Consider the following 27,707-nt stretch of genomic DNA (forward strand, 5'->3'; position numbering starts at 1 on the left):
CCCTCCTCCCAGTCCATCAGGAACACTGACCATTACTTCTGGGCACGCCCAATACCAGTCTGTCCCGGTCTACGAGATGAAGTTTCCAGATCTGTGTGTGTACTGAGTGGCTCGCGAAGACCTCAGCATGAAGCCTAAAACTTAGGGCCAAGCTGAGTTTTCAGGGTTTACTTAATGTGTGTTAACATACTTCTTGAAAATTATGGTGGAATTTATCTTTTAACCGAATGCTTGGCATATCAGATTAGATATCTTGCAGCTATATTATATGATTTAGAGTACTTTTGAAGATAGGTTTATGCCATGTTCATTTTTTTTTTGAGGTTCCTGATGGCTTTTAAAATTGAACGTATATGGGTCTCACATTAATTGTTAAATAGTATATTTAAAAATTTTCACAAACATGTAATTTAAAAAAAAATTAAGCCTTCAGAGGGCTGAAGATGTATGAAGTGTCTACTGTATTTCTTAGACACCTACGCAACTGCTTAAAATTAGAATTGCTGTTGTTTTTCTTTATCTGCAAAAGCAAAACCATACAAATATATTCCTAATCCTGGAGCTGCAGCTGTTCTGTGGCTCTTTGTCCCCGTGTTGTAGACGTCGTGCTGGGCATCCCTCTGTTCGTTCGCTGTAACACTATGTGACAGTCATTCCTCAGCTTGTTTGTGGAAATGACATTTACTGAGTAGTATTCCTAGAATATGACACTAAAATCTCCGACTTTAAAGTGTCTAGTTCTTGTAATACTGTGTTTTCCGCCAAAAGTTTGACCGTTCTACTTGAGAGTCTTAGAGCTTGCTCTTGGAGTACTGAACTGTGCAATATTTCTTACATCGTTAGATGTATTAGTTTACAGACTATGCTTTGAAATTATAGTAGTACTTTGCTGTGGCTCCATTAATTAAATGAGCTATATATTTAGTATAGGAAAAAAAGACACTTAAAACAGCTACTAGTTCACCTGTGAAGAGTGTGTACGTTTTGATTTCTGTTGAGAGCATATTAATTTACATTTTAATATTGTGCGATTTTTAAATCCTCATAGTCAAAAAATGCCCCAAATGGACTTTCAGTTTGTAAGATTTGAACTGCAACTTGTATGCATCTCTGTCTAGGATTTGTGATATTACATTTGAAGAGAGTGCCTATGGGTTTAGCAATCAAGTGTGCTACAGATCGTCAATTTAAGCTTGTGTTGATTTAAGCTACCAAGATTACATGTGCTGACAGACTTAAATTCTTAAAATTGTGTACATTTTAGTGAAGTCCATCACATGGCAAAAATGAACAATTTTCTTTGCAACTCATAAAATTCTTTTAGGACATTTTTATAAAATAATCTGTTTATAATTCTACTACCTTTTCAGATTTGATTCCCTTTTACATAAAACAATATACATATCAAAAATTGTAACCCAAAAAACAATTGCATTTTTAGCTTTAGATTTTGTTTGAAAAATTGCAGTGAAGGAAGGCATGTTATTACTTGGTGTTTACAATTATTTGGGCACCTTTAGTAGAAACAAAAAAGTGAGGAAGTAATAATAGAACAAGCATACTCAAAATTTTTTTGAATATTTAAGCCAAAGTACAGCATCTTGAAACATCTTGCAGGAGATCCTAGTCTTTTTAAACCTATTAAATGATACTCAAGCATCCTGGGTGGTTTACTCACTGTAGATAAACAAGGCATTGTTTTCCAAGTGATAGTGCAGTCACCACCTGGGGGGTTAAATGGCCCCATTGCAGCTGTCACTGTAACTTTACCTCTTGACCAGGTAAAATGTTTCACCATTTAATAGGCCAAGTTTTATGTTTTTTTAATTTCCCTTTTTTTCTTCTGTATTTCTAAAGAAAGATTGTGTAAAAATCTAAGCAGGGGGACATGCAAAAACAATCATCATCCACTTGGATGTCATTTTATAGATTAACACTGTGTGCTTTTGTATGAAAAAATATATATAATTTAATAGTATAAGAAAAGAAGATATATATTCATTTGCACTCATGCAAAACAAACTTTGCTCTACAAAATTTCATGTTTCTCTGTGATTTAAAAATGCATGTATAGCATGTAAAGGAAAACCATTTCAGTTAATGTTTATCACACCTCTCTTTTGGTCTGTTTTGTAAACTGTAGATTTGGGTTTTGTGGGATTTTTTTCCTGTAGTAGTTGTTTTTAAATCACAGTAGACTTCTGTATATCCTAGATTACTGAACTGGTCTTGTTAACAACGATTCCCAAGAAATGAGGGGTCTTTTCTTAGGCTTTCTGTCCCTTCCAGGAGATTGCAGGAGATCCTGCACGTCATAGGTATGCCTACTATATTACAGCCAGTTTGGATACTGAAAGTTTAGGATGTGTTGAAATTCACTGTATTGCTATATTTTTGTAGATATTTAAAACTCTTAATAAAAACTGTTAATCATTCTCTTTTTGCTGTATACTGTTGCTTATATCATTCATTTTTTTCCTTGACATTGAATAGTTAACATTGAAATGTTCCTCCTATACTTGTGTTGTCTTTGCTTATACAGTCATTGGAGTTAAGCTAAACACACACACACTTCCTTAATACTTCTGAACTCATTATCTTTTAGAATCATAATACTGTACTTAACCAGCAGTTAACTTCCCCTTCCTCACAATATCTCTTTTCTTCCTTTCTGAAAATGGTACTAATTTGTTTTATTCATACCAATATATGTACTAAATGTAATGAATTGAGTTTTTTGAAATGTAACAATTCACTGTGCAATTCATATGTAAGCAATAAAACAAAATCAAATTACTTCTGTATAAGTACATTTTTGTAATAGCCATTGCATTTATTAAATTAAACGTATTCACTATTTTGCTTTAGTTAAAAATGAAGAACTTCAGTGAAAATCAAGCTGCCAAATGGATTCATCCTCACATACATTGGAAGAATCAGAACCATAACTGCAGTCGTGGTAAGATACAGCTAAGATTAAGCTCTTAGCGTGTGCTTGCGAAAGCACGGTTTCCACCTCTGCATCAGTCTTACTGTTTGTATTTTCAACCCTACCCCTTTGCTGTATAAGTTACATGAAGCCTCTCTCTAAAAAAATAGCTCCTCTGTAGTACCCTCTGCCACCTGGTCTGCTTTCCTACCGCTGGCAGGAAAGCCCACCATAGCCAGATGGGCTTCAGGGACTTCCTTTAGGAGTTTAGCAAAGCAATGAGGAGCACGGACTCTGGCTTCAAATCCCACGCTGCCACTTCCTGGCCAAGTAGCCTTAGGCAAGTGACTGAACTTTGAGCTTTGAAGTCTGTAAAATGAGGATAGTATGTTCTGCCCTCAGAGGTCATCTGCTGAGGGGTAAATGAATCACTTAGAAGAGGTTCCTCGTGTCATGCCTACACGGCACAGACTAGACACTGAGTCAGTGTTTGTCATTAATAATCCTTGAGGTCACTATGCATAGCGTCTTAAGCAACCTGGGCAGCTGTCTCAGTTCTGCAGTCTTAGGCCAGTCACTCCAGTTTTCTGAACCTGTTTTCTTTAGGTGTAAAACGAGCAGCCTGTGTGATACACTATCTCGTGTGTTTTCTTTTCAGCTGTAACTTGTTGCGTCCTGTTCTCTCATCTGATACATAAGTTCACATGAATGAGAAAGCAGAGCCGGTGTGCAGCATCAAGCTCTGCCTCTTAGTTTTGCTACATTACATTCGCTTTGTACTTACACTTTGAGTCACAGGCAGACTTAGGGAGCCAGTAACTTAGCCTAGGTTCTCCCAAAGCAGAGCCTCAGACAAAGGCTTACATGTAGGAATTGCTCTGGGAAGTGATTCCAAGGAACCCCAGCGAGGGACTGGACCCGTGAAGTGGAATGAGAAAAAGCTCATTAAGAGGGTTTATTTATGAATTGCCAGCACCATAGGTGACTGGAGATCCATCCTACTGGACAGGAGTCTCATGAAATAATCTCAGACCTGTCCACCCAGGTGACGAAAGCTGGGGAAGCATGTACCCTCGGCTTCTGTTCTTCATGGTCAAGGGTGGCCCTGTGGACATTCACTCCCCCGCGTTTTTGGATTGTGTGTGCTTGCGCACTGGGCAGTTTCCCAAGGTGTGCCATGCCTTTTTCTCAGAGAAGTCCTGCGTCCCATGCACGAAGTGTAGAAGTGCAGAAGGCAGGCGTTGTCAGATTCCACCCCCACGCATGAGGCAGGTTGAAGCCTGTGTGCAACTGGTTATCGCGGCAGGATCTGGAGTGAGGTAGGGCTGGATGATGTGAAGTCAGGCAGAAGATATCCAATATAGCACCACCTAGTGTGGTATTTAAGGACAAGACTAAATCTAGGAGCATCAGATTTATAATTTCATGTTTCCACCATCTTAGTTTAATGAGTCAAGGGAGAGATTTTTTAAAGATGGGAGACTTTAGGGCATGTTTGCATGCTGATTAGAATGATACAGAAGAAGAGAGGGATGAATTGATACAGAATAAAAAGGAAATATTTGCAGGATTCAAGCCCTGGAAAAGGCAATGGGGGGTACTGTATCCAGAGCATAGGTGGAGGGATTGACCTTTGATATGAATAAGGAACACTTTTTTCATTGAAACAAGAAGGAAGACAAAGACCGCCGGTAATTTTGTAGCTTTGGTGGCTAGAAGATCAGGACATTCCCACTGGAAAACTTCAATTTTCTCAGTGGAGTATTAGGTGAGGTCATTGTTGCCATGTGCCTTGCATTTCTGCATGTCTTGTGAACAAAGACACTATCTTTATTCTGGATTATCTTTTTTAAGGATATAGTACATCCTACAGACTTGGAACACAGAGATGGCATCTCCCTTTGAAGCCCAGGGCAGACATGCTTCTTGTCCTGTATAATACAGATGATCTCTTTTCTGGGGTAAAATGCAGGCTTGTGGCCAATTATAAATATTTTAGGTTCCCTATGTAATGAAACCCACCCTGTGTGTAGGTGTTACCTGACCCTCTTTGCATTGGCCCAGGGCTTGAGGAACCAGCATAAATACTCATACTCAGGCTACTGCCATTACTGTAAGTAATAAAGTCCTTTGTCTCTGACCCAAGCATCTCGTATCTTCTGCCAGCATCCATGAAATGCAGACCAACTTGTTAAGTTACAAATAAGGTAAAATCTCAGGCCCTTCCGCTCTGGACAATTCTCAGCTGAGAGCAAGGGGAGGTGTGGAAGGTTTGAGGAGAGGAGGAAAGGGACCAAACAATTGTCTTGGAGAGCAGAAAACTCAGCTTACTAAGAAAAGGTTGAGCGTCCATTTGAGGTTTTTGTGGTCATGAGCTTCAAGTGAAGTGGGTCAGCTCAGTTGCTTTAGTCCTTCAGCAACATTCAGCTGCCTCAGGTGAAGGTGCAGAGAAGGCAGGCGGTCACCATACCTGTGGGCGGCCCAGCACGGTGCCGGCCATGGGAAGCAGACACTCGGCACACACCTGCTGGGTTGAAGGAAGGGAGTGCCATCGGTGGCACGCCTCGCCTTGACCGCTCTTGTGCCCGCGGGCTGATTGCCGGCCACTCTCACCTGCGTTTCTTTGCCTAAAGGCTTCCTCAGCCGCCAGAGCCTCCGGCCCCCAGCTGCAGCAGGCAGGAGACATCGCCCTCCACGGGAGTAGAGACTGATCTGATAGAAGGTGATCTGTCTCCTCTCCAGGGTGTGTGTGTGTGTGTGTGTGTGTGCTATGCGTATTATACTTCCAGTGGCAACTGCCTTGATAACGCAGCTTTCACTGGCTACCGTTCCTCTGCCGTCTGATCTCTTTGCTCTCCCCTCAGCGTTTCCTGCACTTTCCAAATAAACCACTTGCTCTCAAGTCCCTGTCTAAGGGTGCGCTTCTGGGAGGACCCAACTTTAAGCTGTTACTTAAAAGGTCACATTATTCAAAAGGTTCCAATGTGAGGGACTTCTCTGGCGGTCCAGTGGTTAAGACTCCACGCTTCCACTGCAGGGGGCAAGGGTTAGATCCCTGGTTGGGAAACTAAGATCCCACATGCCATGCAAAAAAAAAGATTCCAATGTGTTGGATTCATCAACAGGTGCCCATCAGGTGATTTCGCTGGCAGGTAGGGAAGGGTATCAGCTGCTGGCTTGGCACCACAACCTTTTGATTTCTTAAGGTTTTCAATTCTTTAACGTCAGGATAGTTCCGCACCATGAGAAGGTCACGAACACAAACTCTTCAGAGGCTCTGCTTTCCCGCCTGTCTGAGGAGCAGGCAGGGACCCTGTATCTTCCCACTGCAGGACACGTGATTTATGGGAATAGAGAACCAAGGATGTGATGTGAACTATAGTTCGTGTCCTTATCAAATATTGCAGGGGATTCCGGAGGCACATTGCCTTTTTGCCTGATGCACAGTAAAATCTCAATAATCAGATGGATGAGTGGGTGGATGAATGGAGGGATATAATTTCCGTTTTTTTGTAATTCCCATTATATTTGTCTGTGTCCGAGTGGGCATTGGCCTCCCCCAAACTTCCAGCCACTGGGATAAACCCTATCTTTTTTTTTTAAATCAATTTAGTATTGCCAGACCCACGACAGGGTTATCAGCGATTCTTCATGGAGGTGGCTGAGGCCATTCTCCTAATAACACACCGGAGAGCTGTCATCTCCGTGCTTGGCATATGTCTTTGGTGGGTTATTGGTGACCCACAGGTGATCTCATAAGATTGATTAAACATACTCCCTTCTGTATTTTTTTAATAGAAGAAAAAGTAGCTTTCAGTGATTGGGGAGTGGAGATATCTTTCCCCCTCCGTTCCTCTGCCATCTCACCTTTGCCATCCGTTCATGTACCAGTATCTTCAAAACCAAACCAGACAAAGAAACATTGACGGGAATATTTATTGAGCCCCTACAGTGCCCTCCAGGAAACGTATAACCACCCCCTCGTTTGCCTTCTCCAAAGACACATTCGGATGTGAGCTGACAAACATCACAATGCACGTGTGCAAGGGTCTTCCTGCCTCTCCCCGCTTTGAGCCTCTGCTGAGGACAGAGAGGATGGAGATGGGCCCAGAGAGGTTACAGTAGCAGGAGGGACAGAACGACAGGGTGTGATGGTCATTTTCTCTGGGAATCTATCTGGGGCCACGTTGTGGCCTGGTCCCCAGGAGACCAAGTGACTTCCCCAGGAATCTTCTGGTTCTTCTCAGGCCCTCCCTGGGGGGCGGGGCCTCCTCGCTGTTCTCCTCAGAGCTGGAGCCAAGGGACGAAGCTGAAATGCTGCCGTCCTCGCAGGACGGCCGGTGGCCCTGGCACTCCTGTCTGCCAGGTGACTTGAGGCTTTGGTTATAGAAGGCGGAGGCCAGGCACTCAGCCGCCGTCTCGTCACAGACACAAAGCAGCTTCTCGCACAGGCTCTGCCCCACACCTTAGGGGGCAAGAACAGAGCAGCAGACCTGAGACACCGCAGGATGCTTGGCCCTTCCGCCCTGTGCTCCCCGGCTCCACCTTGCACCTCTTGGTCCTGCGTCCACTGATTCCCTACTGGGAATATTCTTAACTTTCTCCTCCTGGTTAGCGCATACTCGTACATCAGGAATCCACCCGGCATTCCCCCACCCCCCCCACCCCCCGGTCCAGAAAGCTTCCTCCAGCCCCTCTGGCTAAAGGGAGTGTCTTTCCTTTGGGTTCCCATCGAATCCCACCCTATGGTTCTTACTATCACAGCAGAAATACATATATTTTTGCTATCTGTATTTTTATTTGCTCAGTCCGGTGACCCTACTTTATTTCTTGAAGGTTTCAATTGCATGTAGTGCGGGTTGGCGTGCAGAACACGCGTGTGATTCAAAGGAAATAACGTGTGTGAAGGTGCTCGGACATAGGCAAGCATTCTGCAGACGTTTTCCTTGTCTGTGGTTTTCAAAGACGTATTTGGTCTGTTTAATGTTTTTTTTCTGATCCTACCGCAAAGTATTCATCAACCAGGTCAACCAGACCTTTTCTCATCACGCTGACCCTCCACGTCTCCTACCCTGGCCTTCACATCAGCCCCAGACATACTCGTTGCATCTCCACAGCAGGAAGCAGAAAGAGGAGACATGGAAGAGCAGAGTGGACCCAGACATGAGCCTGTTCCCCAGAGCAGCTCTGCGCTTGGGCCCCTGTGCCTTATGTGGGGTGGCCCGGAGCAGGCTCCGAGATGCCCCCATTTCTCACAACCCGCCACCTGCAGCTGCTACAGGACACGGTGCTCAGGGCTCACAGAGGGTCGGAACCAGTTCACAGAAGCCCTGTAGGGGTTCAAACGACACACACAACCTTCCTGGATTCAGTGAGACCAGAGAGATGAAGGCGCCTTTACCTGAGCTGATGGGACCTCAGGGCGTGATTGCATCACAGACAACAACGATCATCTGATCCTGTCACTCATGGGTTCTAAACCCACCCCTGGCTTCTCACCCCCTAGAGGACAAAATGTAAATGTTTCAGCCTTGGGTTCGTGATCTGGTACCTGTCTCGCCAGCCTCACCTTGCATCACCATGGTCCCACGACTCCCACTATCTCTTCCCGAAATACAGAACCACGTGTCATTCCCAAACTGCCAGGAGTTCCCCAAAGGCCACAATCTTTCTCTTCCCTTTTCTTGGAACACCCACACCCAGCGCGGCCACCTGGGAACCTGTTAACCTCTTGGAAAACCTCCTTCACTGCCCTTCTAACTTCTCCCAAATTCTCCCATCCTGGCTGCCGTATTCCGCGGTCTCAAAACCCCTTTCACCACGGTCCCGGGCACCTGTACCACCTCGTAGCAATACTAATGATAATAGAAGAGTCCCTTGCTTGTCTCTCTTCCTTCCGGGCTGTGAGCAATTTGAGGCAGGGATCATGTCTGTTCACTGTGTTTCTAGGTCCCGATGGGAGGTTTTTTGGATAAGCAGATAATTGTGTGAATGAATGAATGAGTAAGTGATATGTAAAGCACAGAGCTCCCTCCTGGGAGATGAGAGGCACACAGGATCCTCCAAGGTCAGGATTCCCGGAGGCCGAGGGACAAGGTAGCACTGAAGCCTCAGCCTGGGGCTTCCCCAGATAAAAAGTGAGGGTGAGACAAGCCCTCTCAGGGCTCTCGAGAAATGCTATAGGGACCATTTCCTTTTAAACTGCAAAGGGTAAGGGAAATACATCCACTGATGTACATGAGGAAATGCAGCCAGAGAATGAAGATGAAGCCAGTTGTAAAGCAAGCCCAGCAGAGTGAAGCTCCTGGGAGTGGGGCTGTTTTTAAATGTCCCCCTCCCCCCTGCCCCCCCACCCCCCAGGCCCTGAATGACCATGGAGGCGCCTCCGGCTTCCACACCTGGGAGGAGTGGAGATGCAGGCCCACCTCTTCCTTCAGCCGGAGACACTCCCCTTTTTATGGGCTTCCTCAGGGGACCTCACTTGGGAAAAGCGTTCTGCTTCTCAGGGAAAGAGACCCACTGGCACAGTGAAGACTCGGTTCTGCGTCTGAGGCTCTATGGTTTCACAGTTCCAGCCCCAGTTCTATCACCTCCTTCTACCTGTGTGGTCGTGGACCTCAGTCGCCGCCTCTGTGAAATGGGAAGTCTCGTGGTGCTACCTCATAGGATTGGTGTGAGGATGAACTCTGTTAATACACATGAAAAACTCAGAAGAGCACATGGGAAGCACTCGATAAGCATGGGTAATTTACATTGTTCCCCGTCTGCTCTTATTGGCTCTGTGACTTTTGTCAGCTGACTTAGCCTCTTGAACTTGAGTCTCCTCCTCAGTGGAATAGGAGTACTAATGTGTGCCTCAAAGTTAAGAAACGTTTTAAATCACATTAGAGATGAACAAGTGCTTGGGAAAGCATCTATAAGATGAGCTGTGGTCCTGATGCTGACTTGAATGAAAGAACAACCCACTATGCTGGCTCATAGCACTTACACTTGGGGGTACCATCCACGCATACCACTGGTGACCGAGGAAGCCTCTCGAGCAGGCAGCCCAGCCTCCTCACCTGCTCCAGGCAGCAGTGATGGGACAAACAGCACCTAAGAGCAAGGAAAATCGCTTACTGCCCAGAGCCCCCAGCTGTCCCCAGAACTCCAGGCCTGCTTATCCCATACTCCCTATATTAATGAGAGAAGCCAGTGCCTCCTTTCCAGTGCCACTGGACTGATGTATATACATCCCAAGGGCCACCATGTATGGTTGTTCAGGTTGCGGACTGCACAAGGATGCCCCATCTAAGGCAGTGTCCATCACACTGGATGTATCTTACTCTTTTTTAAAAAACTTGGTGTTTTTATTGTGAATCTGTTGACTGAAAAGATGGGTGACTTGCATATTTATTACAATAATTTTCCAAAAGATGGAAATAAAGAGTCTTGAGGAAGGGGTACCACTTCTAGCATACCATGTGGGCTAGAAATAACCCACTCCCTCCAACCTTTTACATAATAGAACAGTTAATCTCACATCCATAAGGTACCCCCTTTGTCCATAGCCTTAAAAGAGAACAGAGTAACTATCTCGAACGTAAATCAAGAACTGCATCTAGGAAAGTGTCCAGCAAAGAGCAAGGCCTCAGGAAATAGATGAGAATGAATCATGTCCTTGCTTTTTAGACCCACCCATCTGGCCTGATAAAGCCTCACAGTGTCCCCCCAGCTGATGGACATCCCGAGGGAACTTGTGATGGCTCCAACCAATAGGGGGCTACAATTGCTCCTTAAATCCTCTCTTTTCAACTCTCCCCTGTCCTTTAGTTACTCTCACTCCGTCCTGGAGACCACAGCCGGAGCTGGGATCAGGCAGACTTGTGGCTTTTTGGTAGTGCTTGTGCTTGGGCACGTATGGGCTTCACCACCCATTCTGTGGTGCCAGCAGTCGGAGGAGGAACAATCCACCTCTCACATCACATTAGCCTGTGTGGGATGAGAACTGCAGCCCCCATTCTGCTGTTAGGACAGCCGAGCCACTATCTTGTGTGGCATTCGGCTGGGGTGGGTGGCGGTGGATAGTTAATATAATAGTTAAAATCTAAAGTCAGTGAATCAGAAATCATATATGATCCAACTACCCTTGAAAACCATTCAGGTGTCCCAGAATATAAAGTATACATGGTTTGGAAAAACACCGTTGCAGAAAATAATACCATTTTGACTAATCCTTCCTTGGTCAAGGCTATGGCTTTCCATTTTTCCATTTCTTCCTAATGGATGTCAAGGAAGCCGTATCATAGCTCACTTGCCTGCCTGGTCAAATCTCATATTTTTTGTGAAATAAGGTCAGTAGTCAGGAAACCTCTTCAACAGCACCCCCATATTCTTTCCATAGGGTTCAACAGAACACAGTGACTACTGCTACCTAGATTTCTATTTTGCCTTATCTCACTGAGTGCTGTGGACTCAGGAACAATCCTTAAATGGTTCTCTGTCTTGGAGAGTAGAGGGCATGTTGTCAAGCCCCATGATGAAAACACAGTGATTCCACAGTGTGGTATATACTTTGCTAGAATAAAAACTTCTTTAGTATCACCTGGTGGGAGGTAAATTTTCTGAAGTCTGCCTGGGCAGCAGAGCCCCTGATTTCCTGGAATGCCCTGCAAAGGTTGGATGATGGGGCTGGATGACTGTTCAGTGGAGACAGGAGAGCTACTGTGGAGGTAGGTGGGTGTGTGAGTCATACAGCCATGAAGACGCCACGTGACCTGCAGTGGACATGTTCCACGTTCCTGCCGGTACTGTGTCCTTTGTGTTAACTACAATAAGAATTGTCTTTTTCACTCTCAGCTATAGTTGTTGATTCTCCCCTGGCAAGCCCAACATTGGAGGCGGGCATACACAATTTCACTAGAGCTCTAACTGGCTGTGAACTGGGTGAGTCTTCACGTGCAATCAGTCTTTAAACCTGATCAATTCTGCTCTCAGAACCTTTCTCTAACTCATCTCCAGGTTGAGTTCCCCATCGTTTCCTCTGTGTCCCCACTGCATTTGTTGTAGTGGGTGGTATTTTGTTGAATTGTCCATCTCTTTCACTCAGCAAGCTCCTATGGGGCAGAGGCAGCTTGTTTTAATCTGCTTTGTTTAGGTTTAATCCTTTTTATGTCTCCAGCACCTAGCACAGTGCCCAACACAGAGCAAAAGCACAACAAATGTAGGCTGAATGCCTATATAAATGAAGGAATAAATTAATGAATGCATGAGGTCAGTGAAAATTCTTCAAAGAACAGTAGGTAAAACATTTGACAGTTACACCTAAAAGTTGTTGAGAAGCTCATCTCAGTGTGTCATCCTGCAGAGCAAATCAACTAGGGACCCCAATTCTACATGCTGCTCGTTGCAAAATAGGCAGATTTGGGGTCTTCTGAAGTGTCTTTGCAGATTGACCCTCTTAGAGCAGCTGGGCAGTATTCGTGGTGGAGCTCTAGACCAAATCGAAAGATCTGGATCTGCCCGGCTCTGCCCCTTCGTGGCTGAAGGACCTCAGACAAGTCAGCCTCGGGGCCTCAACTGCTCATCAGGAAAATGGGACCATAATGGCAACAAGCCCTCCTGAGTGAAATAATGCCACTCGGCGAGCTCTCTGTGAGCCCCAAGCGATGTCCGACATCGAGGAAGGCTATCATCTCTCGCTGCAGCATCAACACCGCCCACCCGCCATCCTTGCCCGGCCGTACCTGTCCAGAGCGTCCCTTGGCTCGCCTTGTCCTTCCTGCCCACAGTAACAGCCGTAAGATTCAAATTCTTCCGGGCACCGGGATGTCAGACAAAAGAGCATCTCTCCAAGCTGTGGCATCACCCAAGCGTTGTCCCCGCTTCCCAGGTGCAGGAAGGTGAACCTGTCACAGGCTGATGAGAAACAAGGACTCTCTGTCTCTCTGTCTCTGCCCTCCTTCTCCTCTCCCCTCCTCCTCAGCCTGCAACTTGTGCTAAGCTAAGCAAAAGCCCACTGTGCAAACTCCATTGTCCTCCGTTCAGAGGGGGAAGAACCACGAAGCCGGAGGCCTGCGCAGGGCTCCTCCCCAACCTCCCCCTCGAGAGCCCTGCATGCGTGGAGGGCTCGCCCAGGCGTGAGCAGAGCCCTGTGTGTCCCACCGGCTGTGGCTGCGTGCCGGTGCGGGGCCTTTGCTAAGGCAGCCGAGGGAGGACAGCCAAGGAGGAGAACCATCCAAACCCAAGTGTTTCACTCTTTCCAGCAAAACCATGCTGCGGATGACGCCCAGCTCTTCCCTTCAGGGCCAGTAAGAGCGACAGGAGCCCTCGGTCAGGCGTTCCTTTCCCCGGCTCGGCCTCCAGCAGCTGATGGCTGCAGGCTCACCTGCCCGCTCTGAGAATCGAAGTGCTCAAGCGGCAGGAGGGATGGCGCCTCCTAGTGGCACCAAGTGGGACAGTCACAGTACGATGCGGTAGCCGAAGGGGCTTGGTTAACGACTTCACCGGAGGATCCCAAGGCCGGGAGAGGACAGACATCTCTGCCTGCTTCTGCTCACCTTTTCCAGATGTCTCCTCAGGACCACTTCTGACGGATGACACAGCCAACCCCAAAGATTTAATGCCGGCAGGGACGATGGTTACACCTTTAGCTGTGGCAACAATCTCTGCAGACCCTGAAAACACATACCTTTATGGTCCATATTTGAAAAGTGGTTCAAGAAGAGGTTTGCAGATGGACATGTAGTCAGGGCCAAATGCAGACAAAGCATCGGGAGAGTGTCTTCAAACTGGGTCTGCAGGCATCAGGGCAGAGCCTCAGGGATCCATGGACACTACATGAGAATTTCCAAATTTCCTACGATAACATTAAAACTGACAGGAGCTAGACCACCTGGATGACATCTCGTGGGCGAGAAAAGTCATAGCCTCTCAGGCCTGTATTTGTGCTGTGTTTACCATCATGAGCCTGCCAAGTGAAGGTCCACGATGATGCTCACGGGTGAAGAGAGAAAAAGAATGGTGGAGCGATTAAGCCAACTCACAGTACCCAGTAATGCAAACTCCTCAAAGCACTGCGTCAGCTTCTCCTCATACTCAGAATTAAGTGCAAGGTCCTCTCCGTGGCCGTCAAGGCTGCCCGTGATGTGGCTCTGCCTGCCCCATGCAGGCTCCCTGGCCCTGTCTGGATCTCCCTTTGCTCTCAGACCTCAGTCCCACCAGCTCCTTTGGCTGGAGGCAGGGAGATCTCCAGCCCACAGGCCAGATCTCCAGCCCACAGGCCAGATCTCCAGCCCAGTGTGGTCCAGACCAAGGGAGCCTCGGCAGGCTATGTGCCCACTCATCTGCTGACCCAGGCTCAGCTCCCAGCGCTCTGGGTAAGACCTGGGCCTCTGACTTGCAGTCCTTCCCCAAATCCACCATATTGGTTTGCTTCATACATCTGGGCTTCTGTCTCAGCTTGCTCAACACTGGTCCTGATGGGTTAGAAGCAGCCCTTTAGTAGTCCTGTCGTAACCTCAGTCTCCTAGGTTTAGTATCCTGCCCAGCTCTCCAACCCCACAAAGGTGAATCAGAGGGAACAGTGGAAAATAATGAGCTACCTTTATTTTCTATTAAAAATGGGTACAGGTTTTTTGTTTCCTTGTTTTTAAATAATAGTAGGCGCTATTGGCCCCTGGCGTGTGCATATGAATGTAAATTGGTTCAATTTTTCTCCAGGGCAATTTGGCAACATATTGAGAGCCCTGAAATGATTATACCTTTTATCCAGCAATTCAACTTCTAGGCATTTATCAGAAGTGGATGGGCATAAAGAAAGTGCATATCTATTATTTATAATAACACATGTTGGAAATAATTGATTAAACAATTTATAGGATTCCATACAAGAAACCATTGTACAGCCTCTAAAAATCATGTTACAGAAAAATATTTCATGTCAGGGGAATATCATCTCATTGTATGAAGAGATGCAACTCAGACTGCAAAACCATGGCTGCCAAGTGATCTCAAATTCATTTTATTTATGTTCACAGATGTGCTCACTGTGGGTTGGGGCAGACTGGAAGAAAGCATCCTCAAATATTAAAAGTAGCTATTTTTGTAATGTGGATTTAAATAGACAACTAAGTACAGTTTTCTATATTTTTCTAAATGCATCTCTTTAGCAGGTAGGTTTCAATATCTTCCTACTAATGGATCTATTTTCTGATTTCACTTGTCTACTTTTGGGCTGGGGGATATAAAAGTAAATCGGCTTCAATGATTTCTTTCATTCTGGGGAACACACTTGATTTCATAAATATATGGGGGACAACAATATATACAACATATACAAAGCTGAGCATGCTTACCTGGAGAAGGTGTGGCCCTTGCATCTTCTGTGTCTTCCTGGACTTGGCCTGGTTCTGTCCCCAGAAGAAGAGAGAGGGAGTAAGCATTAACTCCAGTCTGTCCCATCTTGGTCTCCAGAGGCAGCTCCCATCCCGCTGAGCCCAGGAGGCAACGTGCTCCTTGCTCTGCCCCTGGTCGCCTCCCAGGAGAGCTGGTGAGGGCAGGGTCCCTGCTGAGCTAAAAAACCCCCAGACTCAGGCTTGCTGATAAACACAGCCGCAACTTGTCATGCTGCAAGCAGGTGAGTCTGTTGAAATACTTTGAGAAAGCAGACTTCTCCAGAATTTGAATGAAAATAAATAAACAAATAAAAATCACATTTTTTGAACAGGGGAGAATAAGGCAGCAGAACTGTGTGATTCCAGTTGCTTGTGGTGTGGCTTCAGGAAGGCTGCTGGGCCCTGGTTTCTTTGTGAAATGAATTTGTTGCTGTTTAACAGTCATCAAGCTTCTAGTATGCTATAGAATGAGTGTGTTTCCCCCCCACCCAGATTCATATATGGAAACCTAACCCCCAATAGGATGGCATTTGGAGATGGGACTTTGAGAGGTGATTAGGTCATGAGCGCAGATCCCTTGTGATGGGATTAGTGTCCTTATAAAAGGGACCCCAGAGAGCTCCCTCATCCCTTCTCCCATGTGAGGATGCAGTGAGAAGGTAGCCAGCCGTCCATAACTAAGCAGTGGACTCTTACCAGAACTTGACGATGCTGGCATCTTGATCTTGGATTTCCAGAACCATGAGAAATAAACGTCTGTTGTTTATAAGCCACCCAGTCTGTGGTACTTTGTTATAGCAGCCAGGATGAACTAAGACTTACTACATGCCATAGACAGCACTAAGTGTTTCGATTACATTAACTCAATAACAACCCCGTGAGTTAGAACTATGCTCACCTTCATTCACAAATGAGAAAGGGGACACACTTGCTCAAGGTCACAGAGCCAGGAAATGGTGACATGCAAACCTGGGCCACCTGGCTAAAGTTGACCCACTTAACCACTATGCTAGGCTACTACTTCCCTTCTGGCTGTACCCCAGAGAGCTAGAGGTGGGAACTCCAAAATGCTTCAGAAAGGAAGGAACTGCCTTAACTTCAATGTGCCAAAGACCAAGTTTATGATGATGTTATGTGAAAATAGGCTTTGACATTTCCTGATGTGGACACGAATGCTCAACAAAGAGAGAAAATCTCGGCAGTTCTAAGCTGGGGCAGAGGGTTCTCGTCAAAGGCAGAATGTACAGATTCAGAACTAAAGGAATACTAAGCTGTACTACCCTGGGGAAATGACCCCGCCTCTCAGAGCTCCTCCTTTACCCGTAAAATGGGGATAACAGCGGGTCTCTAGGATGAGGGAGGATTAACTCAGAGAAGGTGCATAGGGGCCTAGGAACCCGCCGACACATCGGAGGTCCCCAACAATGTCACTGCCTATTAAGCAAGGAATCCATTTGTTTACTTAGTCACTCTTAGTATTTAGTAAACTGTTATTATCCGTTATTTATACTTATTAATAAAGGAGCCATGGTTGTTAATGACCACAAGCAAAGTAAATATGTTAATTCTTCTGATGACATCTCGGTCTAGGTATTTTTAAGCAGGAGGTTGTTCTCTGTGAATCACTATTGTATAACAGAAAGCCTGAATGAAGTCTGGGGTTAGAAATCAGTCTACAAGTCACTGCTGAATGACAGAGCTTTTAACCTCCCAGAGCCCGAGTTTCCGATATAATCTGCAAAATGGGTATAATAATATTTCCTCCAGGCCATGTCAAAAACTGGTCACCAGAACTGAACACAAATATTTAGGTGGCATTTCTCCACTGGGTTTCTTGCTGTCCTCCTATGTAGTCCCCTCTGCTTACTTGTCCTGGAGAGAATGGTCAGTCGGGCAGCTCTGGTCTCAGCCGCCACTGTGAAAAGAAACCACCACATCTCAATTACCAACCCAGCTCAGCACCTTAGCTGGGCAGAGGAGAGAAGGCCCATGGCAATCTGATCAGACTACGTCTGGATGTTTTTGCTCCCTTACTTCCCAGTTCAGTGGACAAGAGGCCAGATAAGGGCCAGTCCTGTGTTTAGGCAGAGAGACCTGCAAATGACCTCTTTGGGAGAAAGGGCCATTATTTCCCCTGGTTGGAATGGCTTTGTTGGGGAAGGCAGCTGAAGAGGCAGTTTAGGTCTAGAAGTAAGGATGGAGACAGTGGCGGCCTCAAATCTCAGCCCTACCACCCAGCTCTGGGCTTGGACAACTTCCCTCTCCATCTCAATTTACCATCTCAATATGGAGGTTACAGCAATTATTTCATAGGGTTGTATGAGCATTAAATGAGATTATGTATTTTAGGCAAGTCGTCCAGTATCCTGCATGTGATTTGACATTGTGTGCGGTTTTTTATAGTCACACTAGAATTTTTGGAAGAAGATGCTGGTCCAGAATCTTCCCATGCTCTGTCTCATTCTTCGGTCACCACAACAGACCGGAATAATCATCCCTTTCCAGGGATTGGTAAACTATGGCCCGGCCCTCAGCCTGTTTTTGTAAATAAAGTTTTATTGGCACCACAGCCACACCCATCCAGTTACAGATTGTCTATGGCTGCTTTTCTGCTGCAATGGCAGAGTTGGGTAGTTGCGACAGAGATCCTCTGGTCCACAAAGTCTAAAATATTTACTATCTGGCCCTTAACATAAAAAAAAGCTGATACCTGCTTTATGCAAAGGGGAAATTAAAGCTTAAAGAGCTTAAACCACGCTTCCCAAGTCACACAGATGAGAAATAGAGCAGGGAATCCATCCCAAATCTGCCTGACTCCAAAACATAATTTCATCCCATGATGGTGAGAACAACTACAAACCCCAGATCTTTTCCTCACAAACTGTCCCACCTGCACCTGCATGATTGATTTTTGAGCCCGCATTCAGGCTGCCCCCTCCTCTGAGGGCATCTGTGGCCACTGCCTAGGTCATGGATGTGAGGGGGAGAGTGTGAGTGCGCTGGGGAGCGAAGATGAGGGTGTACCCCCTCACCTCCTCCCATTAGGCTCTAGACTCCTTGAGGAACCTTATTTACTTTGAGTCTTTTCCAGGGTTGTGCCACAAAGGGGTGATGGTTCAGGCTGAAGAAAGTGGAAAATGTACGAATTTGGGGTTATTTTGTGCTTGTCTGGCGGGGCCGTGAAGCCCGTAGCTTATCCTCAATTTAGAAGGGACGTGGCCACTGCCAGGCATGCTGGGAATGGCTGCCGGTTGGAAGCAGGGCGTATGGTGGAGCTTTGGTTTGGCGTTGGTGCCATTTCCTCTTTTCTCTGGACCTGGTCTCCAAGGCACGGGCTGTCCAGAAGCCGTTGGGGATGACATGCCCTTGGACATGGAGGATGGCTGGGGGTGAACACATGAGCCTCTGCTTTTAACCTGGCAGAAGCAGCAGCAGTAACAGCAGAAGAGAGCAGTACACGGACTTGTAGGGCGGTGGGTGTGCAGCGTGATCTCCCTGAGGTGAAGAGTTGCCAGATTTAGCAAATAAAAATCCAGGATGCCCAGTTCTATTTGGATTTCGCATGAAGAAAAGATACATTTTTAGTAGAAGTAAGTCCCATGCAAATCCTGGGACATAACTTATGTTAACAAAGTATGTGTTGTTGATCTGAAGTTCAATGTCAGATGGTCGAGGGCGGGGTCTGTGTTTTATCTGACAATTCTCCTAAAGTGGGACTAGGAGTGTGGGAGAAAGCTGAGCAAGTAGAGAAGAGATTTGGCAGTCAAAAGGAAGTAAGAGGGTTTCTAGAATGTTCCTGAGGCAGTTCCATTGTAAGCCCAGGCAGGGAGCATTTTAAGGGAGATAATCCCAGCAAGCAGGCAGCTGGCACAATCAAAACACGGCAGAAAAAAAAAAAAAAACCACGGCAGAAAGAGACTCACAGACTTTGAAAACAAACTTATGGTTACCAAAGGGGAAACGTGGAGGGGGATAAATTAGGAGCTTGGGATTAACAAATACACACTGCTATATATAAAATAGATAAACAACAAGGACCTACTGTAGAGCACAGGGACCTCTACTCAATACTCTGTAATAACCTACATGGGAAAAGAATCTGAAAAAGAAGAGATATATGTATATGTATAAATAAATCACTTTGCTGTACACCTGAAACTAACACAACTTTGTAAATCAACTATACTCCAATAAAAAATAAAATTTAAAAAAAGAAAAGAAAGCTACTCTACAAAAAAAAAAAAAACCCACAGATATTTGGGTTCCATACCGGTCCCCCTCTGCTCACCTTCTCCTGAGAGGGCCGTCAGGCTGGAGTCCGTGGGCTCCACGGGAACCACTGGAAAAAGAGAGCCCCCAGGAGCAACGAGTGAGGGATGCAAGTGCCAAGGGTCCCCAAGGACAGGCTGGGTGGCTGGATGAGGCGGGAGGATAAGGGGCTGTAAAAGATGTTCCCAGAAGGGCTGCTTGTCCCGCCTCGGGATACCTCTGCCTCTCGCACACCGCCCAGGACACAGGGGTGCCCAGCAAGGGCCCCCCCTCGGGAGGGACTCCAGCCAGGGCTGGGTTCTGGGGAAGAAGGCGACACCATTGGACACAGGCTGTGGCGACGAAAGGGCTGCAGACTCCAAAGGTTTGTGCCTATGGAGTGTGGTCCCAATTTGAGAAAACCTCTGTTCAAGGGGAAGGCAGATGGCAGAGAGAAAAGGGCGCTGACACAGAAAGTCCATAGAGGTACAACCCGCGCGCACGCACGCAGCCATACACACGCGTCAGCCTATACATGCCCATACACAAACCCACACGTGCACACACCCGTGCACACTCATAGGCACGGGCACACCTGCATCCACGCACACACAGCCATATCGGCTTCCTCTTTAACAAACACTGCAGTGCTAATTCTGAGAAAGAGACCCTGGCCCCGGGAAAGGAGGGGTGGTTGGCCGAGGTGCACCTGGAACTTCTCATCCCCAGGTACCCACAGTATCGGGACTGAAAGATCGTGGGAACTTTGGCAGACAAGGAATGATGGGCATAAACTTAACTCTCACTTTTTTCATAAGATGCATGTTTTAGAGTCAGAATCATCCCTTGCTTAGCTCAGTAGACAGTTATAAGGAGGCTACTCTGTCCTGAAAAGTGACACATGAGAATACAGCTTCCCCTTCAAGGGGCCTCACCTGGATCCAGGCAGCTCCTTGGGCTGCAGGCTCTGGGGGGCGGAGGAGGGGGACAGCTGGTCTGTTCCCAGGAGGCCTCAGTGGCCAGGAGCGCCCCCAGCGCTCAGAGGGGCCTTGCCCCATCTGAGCACTGGACCCTGTCCTGCTTACAATTATAGGCCGAGAGAAAGAACCTGGGGTCTTCATCCTAACTGGATTAAATTCACACCTGTCTACATAGAAAGGGCCATTTGATTTTGGGTGTGAACTGAGTTTATCAGAAGTAATGGCGTCTCCGGCTGGGGGATGTGGGCACGTCTTCAGTGCCATGGGTCACTCCAGCTTCGGGGAGGCAGGCCGGGTGGAGGAGGTGTATCCACCCATTCCCATCAGTAGCCAGAGCCCTGTGGTCCAAACAAGAGCAGCTTCCCGAGAAGACCTTACCTCTGGGCAGAAGTGTCAGCAGCTCTTTCCTGCTGGTTGTCTCTGAAGAGAAAGCACATTAGAGAAGTGGTTTTGGAGAATGTTAGAAGGCACTGGACTTGGCATCTGAAGAAACGCAGCAACGACTGGTCCCATACCAGCTCCCGCCGCAGATCGCCAGCCCCACCGCTGATGCAGGGCCCAGATCTTCCTACCTGGAGGCTGAGCCAGACAGAAGGACGTGTCCAGAAGGTTCAGGGAAGAGTTGATACTGGACTGAGCCAAGCACTCTATGGCAGCCTTGTCACAGGTACACAGCAGGTGTTCACAAGCGTCCCCGGACTCTGTCCACAGAGCAAGGGCAGAGCAGACCAGAAGAGCTCACTGGGAATCCCAAGAGGTGAGGCAAACTCTAAAACTGACTCCCGCTCTGCCCCCAAAGCCCTGATTCTCTTGCGGTTTTCTTCATCTCACCCACGCCAATTTCATCTCATCCGCGCCAGCTCCATCCCTTCAGCCGTGTGGGCCCAGCCCGGGAGCCATAGGTACTCCTTTTTCCCCCGCACTTACACCCGATCCACCAGGCCATCCTACCAGCTACTCTCAACCTATTTGAGTCTGACAGGTGTCCCCATCTCCACTCCACCCCCATCATCCCCTGCCTGGGTGATGTGAGTGGCCTTACGGGTCCCCCCGCCTCCTCCCCGGCTGCCCAGCCTCTTCTCACTGAGGGGCCAGAACAGTCCTTTACAAACCCAGGTCAAACTATACCTTTGTGTGTGTGTGTGTTCAGAACTTTGAGCAACTTCTGCACTCAAAGTAAATGCCACTGCCCCCTGTTCCTTCTCAGACCTCACCTTCTTTCACTCCTCCCCCGTCTCCCCACTTCTGACCCACTGTCCCCCTTGTTTCTGAAACACACCAGGCACCTGGAGCCTGGGGTCCACCACAGGCTGCTTCCAACATCTGCTATTCTGAGTAGCCACAGGCTAGCATCCCTTCTCCTCTCAGTCTTTGCTCAACTGTCATCTTCCCAAGGAGGCTTCTCTTGACTTTCTTATTTAAAAAGGAACCCACACCCCAGCCCTCCCTATGCCTTTCCTCTGATTTATTTTCTTCCGCAGATCTTAGCATTATCTAACATACCATATGATTTGTTTCTGACATTTTCAGTGTCTGACAACCAAGAGGAAATTCCAGAAGGTCAGGGTACCCCCAACACGTAGGCGATTGTCTTACACTTGGTGTAGGTGCTCAGCGCGCGTGAGTTGAGCGAGTGAATGAATGAGTCTCGTTTCTTCGTGTTCGCTGTGTTCCTCACCTTGTAACTTACACCCTTCCTGATGCTCTGAACTCCAGCCAGCCCATGTGACCTGGACTGTGGGACCAGTCAAACCTGGGCTCAAACTCTGCCTTAGCCACTTGGCAGCTGTGTGACCTTGGGCAAGTTGTTTAATTTCTCTGAGCTCTCCTCGCCTTGTCTGAAAACTGGGGATGATGACCCCCATCTGATAGGGTTGTCAGGACGATCAGAGTTGCTGTGTACAACATCCGTGGCACATAACAGGCACTCAGAGAGGATGCCCTAATATACTACCCCAGCGTGCCATGGTCCTCTTCCCTCAATGCCTTTGCCTATTCTACTTCTTCTGCCGGGATTGTCCAGAGACATGAAATAAAATTCCTGGAGTCACACAGCTAGTAATGTGGAGGGCTGAGATTTGAACCGCCGTGTGTGCCTGATTCCTACAACCACACCAGCCTTATTCCTCCCTCGTGGACTCCACTTCCGTCACTGAGTTCTCAACAGATGCCAGTCACCATATTAACTGTTTTACACTTAACATTGTTTACATTTTTAAAATGTAACATTGTTGCATTACTTAATTTTTATAACAAATCTCTGAAGCAGGTTTCCTCCTCCCCATTTTGAGGGTCCCAGTTGTTAAGTAGAAGGTCAGGGTATTCCCCCTAAATCACGCAATGCATAAGTAGTAAGCTATTTGCTCTTCTCAAGCGCCCAGGCTTGGTACAAGCATAAAATTGTAGATCAAATAATCTGCTGAGCAGCCATTGTTTCAATTCAAAAAGAATTTGTTGTGCCTCTACTCCATGCAAGGTACAGATGCCATAGATCTGGCCCTTGTAGTGCTCTAAGTACACACAGTGATGTTGCCAATGGTGATGATGATGAGGGCGGACCCTGGGAGCCCGGGCCTGCGATCTCTGAACTGATATTTCTCAGCCCAGCCTCCTGGGACACCTGGAGATGCTCACCACAGGTGATACTCTTGCTGACACAGTTGACATCTGTGCTAAGCTTGGCGGGGTCTTGCAGACAGTCCATCTCTGCAGCCTCCTCATAACACCTGCGATGCTGGAAGCAACAGCTGTGGCAGGATGGGGAAGGGACAGGGTGAGAGTGTGGGTTAGGGTCAGAAGAGGGGCAGGCAGCACATGATCATTCTGTGTCTCTCGTTGGTTTCTGGCAGTGGCCTGTTCCAAATGCTTAGTGTATACACACACACACACACGATATTTGAATTTGAATTATATTACCTATGCAGCAAGTACTATTATTCTTATGAGCATTTACATATGTGAAAAGTGAAACACATAAAGCTCTGTAACTTGCCAAGGTCAAGGTTGATCACAGGGAGAGGCTGACACTAAACAAGGGAGTCAGGTGGCTCTTGCAGTGCATGCAGCAAGCAGTGAAAACCAATGTAAAGAAGAAGATATGCAGGCAGCTGTATGGGCAAGCTACTAAGTTTCTCACATTACCTAACTCGTAAGAATTTGGGGGAGTCAAGAGAATGTCTATAAAGACCCTGTCATGTGGTTGACACTCAATAAACTATGGCAATTGTTTTTGGAATCTGGCGTGCAAGTTCAAGGTGGAAATAATCTATCCTCCAGGAGTCTGGAAATTCCCACCTCCATCAACTGCAATGTGAAAAGTAATTGAAATTGGGTAGGCCCACCATTCTGCCAGTTCTGGCCATCAATGCTTTGACCATTCAGACAGGGATGAATTACTGCTTCATTTCTTTGACTTCTAGGTTTGTGGGTGTTTTAATAACTAAAGGAAGTGGTAAGGGAGGACCTGAAAGGAAAACACATGCCCAGAAATGGTTCTGGCACCGTGCCCGGAACAGAATCAGACTCCGCCTCTCTGAATGTCAACGAGCTGGCTTATGGCCCCAGAAATGACAAACTGCCCTTTTGGTGCAGAAACAACTTACACCAATGGGAATCCTTCCCTATCTTCTGGGAGTCTGTGTAGATGAAAGCACACACTTTATCACACTGGATTTGGGCACAAATATAATACCAGTGAGGTGTAGACATGGTCCTGGAGTAGGGGTGAGATGTGGGTTCAATTTCCTGGTTCCACACTCCTGTTGCTGCTGCAGTTACTATAGCTCCAATTACTGCTATTACTACTACTCCTACTGCTACTACTACTACTACCACCACCACCATTACAGTTTTATTAGCACTGATGCTATTACTACTATTATTATTATTACTATTACTATTACTACAGCTACTGTGACAACTATTCTACTACTACTGTTACTACTACTACTAACAGCACCACCACCACCACCGGTTTACTAGTACTGCTGCTGCTGCTGTCACTACTATTATTACCACTATTACTATTAATACTACTATAGCTACCTAGACAATTGTTACTACTAATGTTGTTACTATTACTACTACTATTACAGCCTGACTATGACTCCCACAGTACTATTACTACTATCACTACTACTACTACAGCCCTACTAATATTGTTATCAATCGCAACTACTCTTGAAGACTTAATAAGCCAGGCAGAATCCCAATCACTTTAACTTGTATTTGGTCATGTAATTCTAAACAATAACTCTATGAGGTAGGTGTTATTATTACCGCCATTTAATAGATGAATAAATGGAACACAAAGAAGTAAAAGAACGTGCCTAAGATCACAGAGTCCCTTAGGAACAGAGAATTGGAATTACTGGGTTATAGGTGACATGCATAAAACTCTTTTTTTTTTTTTTTTTCTCACACACACACACTGTATTTTATTTTTACAAGAGATAAATAGACTGACACCAAGCATTGTACATGGATGACCACAACAAAAGCAACAATGATTGCAATTACCAAACATGAAACACACTCATACTATGTCATAATATTGACATTCAGTCCAGTAATCCTCCACTGTAACAGCTCCTTTACTTTGACATGCATAAAACTCTTAACAGATACCACCAACTTGTCCTAATTGACCCTCCTGCTACCAGTAGCTATTTGCCATATCCTTGCCAACCCCGGATGCTTCTAAGATTTTAAATTTTATTGCACACACCCACATACACCTGCACACACAAACGAAGCCAAGGGAGTTTTCCGCATCTGTGCTCTTCCCAAGCCTCAGCCGGGCCTCCATGAGCTCACCTTTTGGTCGTGCTCACCTGTCAGACTCGTCCACAGGCAGCCCTTCCATCTCAAACCTGCAGGCACAGCCGTAGTCTTCGAAGTCCCGGGGGCAGAGACCAGCCACACACTTCATACCACTCACGAACTGGAGCAGCGCGGGGAAGTTGGTGAAGACATCCTGTAGCCAGGTGAAGTGGGAGCCCAGGCAGTCTGGGGGAGGGGAGGAGGGTGCACCAGGAGCCAGAGTTGAGGAGGGAGCCCCCTTCCCAGGTGGATGGTGCCTTGTCACCTACTAAGCACCTACTGTGTACTTAGGACAGTTCTAGACAATTGAAGGGAAGCAGGTTTACTAGCTGTGGTCCCTGTTGGTTGCCCACCCGACGGCCATTCATCCCTCTTCCTTACCAACAAAACTGAAAAGCACTCAAGGAAGGTAACCTCCTCCCCAAGTCCCTGGGAATGTTTAATAGTCATTCTCAGCTCATCATGGTAATCCCATGCTTCCACGACAAGGGCTAGTCTAGGGCTGAGCATGAAACCCAAATATGACCCCAAAACCCTAAGGGTGAGTCTGTTAGAAGCTTTTGGGAAATGTTTCTTTCTTAATAAAGCATAAAGGCATGTGAGAGGGCCCTTCTGAGCTACACCTTTCTCCTTACTTGAATATGGGGAGGATATGCTGGCTGGAATTGCAGCAACCACCTTGCAGCCATGAGGCCCCAAGCCTAAAGCTGAAAAACTATTATGTCGAGGGTAGCAGTGGGGTAATATAGAACAAACCTGCTGGGTCTCTGATACCTGTGTTGAGCTACTGCACCAATGCAGGTGCCTTCAGATGGCTTATGTGAGATCATTAAACGTCTTTATTATTTAAGTCACTATTAGTTTGCTGAATGGATTCCTAATGATACAGTCCTGGCAATAAAGAAGTATGAATCAGTGCAGGAAGAGAAGGGGTACAGACACTAATAATTTGCGGGCACCTGCTATGTGCCAGAAACTGTGTTAAGTGCTTTATTTTATTTTATTTTTTATTTTATTTTTAACATCTTTATTGAAGTATAATTACTTTATGATGGTGTGTTAGTGCTTTAAATAGCACAATAGTTAAAACTGATTGAGTGAGTAATGCTTTATAAAGCTTTCATTTGGTCTATGATCCCATAAACTTCTTGGGTTTTTTGTTTGTTTGTTTGCTTTGCTTTGCTTTTTTTTGGCAACACCACGGGGCATGCCAGATCTTAGTTCCCTGACCAGGGATTGAACACGCGCCCTTGGCAGTGAAAGCTCGGAGTCCTAACCACTGGACCACCAGGGAATTCCCCCCCATAAACTTCTTGTTAATCCTGTAAGGCAGATGCCATTCTGTCACCTCCCTTTCATGGGTAAAGAAATAGAAGGTCAGAGACATGCCCGAGGTATCCACCAGCAACGATGACTTATCCTAAACAAAAGTGCTCTTGCAAACAAAACTGGCAAGAAAACAGTATCCACCTTTTTGACTCTACAACTCATGGTCGCCCTCTCTGCTGTCTGCCTTTCTGATTGGATGATCGTCAGGTGCTTAACGCGGTGACCCCATAGCACCGATTTAAACGCACAGGGTCGTCGTAGGGAGCTTGGGGAGATCCAAAGTTGTTTGTGAGGACCACGTCCACCTCGACTGTTCACTGCTCTTCCAGTTTCTTCCTACCTCATTCAAACTTCCCTTCCCACCTTTTGTTTCCACACAGCCTAATCAGAAACATGAATAAATGGTTCTACGCTGATGGAAAAAGCCACCTTAAGGTTTATGTGTATGTGTATGTGTTTATAGAAACATGCATTTTCATTCAAGAGCTTCCAGGGCACCTGCACTTAGTCATACGTACATTTTAAGTGCAGTTTTACGCGCAGCACTGTCTAATCCCATAGCTGTTCAGAGTCACCTTGCTCATGTCCATCTTGCTATAATCTTATTTTGGGTACTTTTAGTCATCAGTGATGGGAATCATCGTAATGTCGTGCGATTAACAGTCAAATAATAGATATATAACTGATCAATAGAATGCTTCTTAAACTTTATGTATATTCAGTAGTTGAGAAGGAAAAATAAAACCACTTTTGTGGAAGGGGACCAAGCTCTGGACTCAGAGGAGACCTTGTCCCTTCTAGCTGTGTGGCTTTGGGCAAGTCCCTAACTCCTTTGGCTCAGTTTTCTTGCCTGTAAAGTAGGGATGCCATTCCCCTCCTGGCCAGGTTGAGGTCAGGATGAATGAAGGAAGGACAACGAAGCCACCTGCCCACTCAGTGACTCACCCTGAGATAAAGGGCCCTGCTACTCTCATCAGGACCCGGATCACATTGTTCAGAGCTTGCTGGTGAGGCTGCGGGAGCTCA

At 46.5% G+C, this 27,707-nt stretch overlaps 2 protein-coding genes across 3 annotated transcripts in view; one reads left to right on the forward strand and one right to left on the reverse strand.

Annotated features, from left to right (window-relative positions):
* EFR3A (EFR3 homolog A) overlaps nt 1-2,438 on the forward strand; it is a 96,107-nt gene extending 93,669 nt beyond the window's left edge. For both annotated transcript variants that reach the window (XM_082434078.1, XM_082434077.1), the window contains exon 23: nt 1-2,438. In XM_082434078.1, the coding sequence (XP_082290204.1) occupies nt 1-106 (106 nt within the window). In that variant the 3' untranslated portion in view covers nt 107-2,438.
* On the reverse strand, nt 2,076-27,271 carry OC90 (otoconin 90; the record flags this gene model as incomplete). The annotated part of the gene is made up of 12 exons (XM_082433884.1): nt 2,076-7,394; nt 9,918-10,024; nt 12,655-12,826; nt 13,468-13,584; nt 15,265-15,318; nt 17,171-17,218; nt 19,592-19,642; nt 20,910-20,951; nt 21,104-21,232; nt 23,166-23,278; nt 25,364-25,590; nt 27,257-27,271. The coding sequence occupies 12 exons, from the start codon at nt 27,269-27,271 to the stop codon at nt 7,102-7,104; spliced, it is 1,368 nt and encodes a 455-aa protein (XP_082290010.1). The 3' UTR covers nt 2,076-7,101.
* Nucleotides 27,272-27,707: the final 436 nt, after the last annotated feature.

Source organism: Balaenoptera physalus, assembly GCF_965194825.1.
Source record: "Balaenoptera physalus genome assembly, chromosome: 17".
Classification (NCBI taxonomy): Eukaryota; Metazoa; Chordata; class Mammalia; order Artiodactyla; family Balaenopteridae; genus Balaenoptera; species Balaenoptera physalus.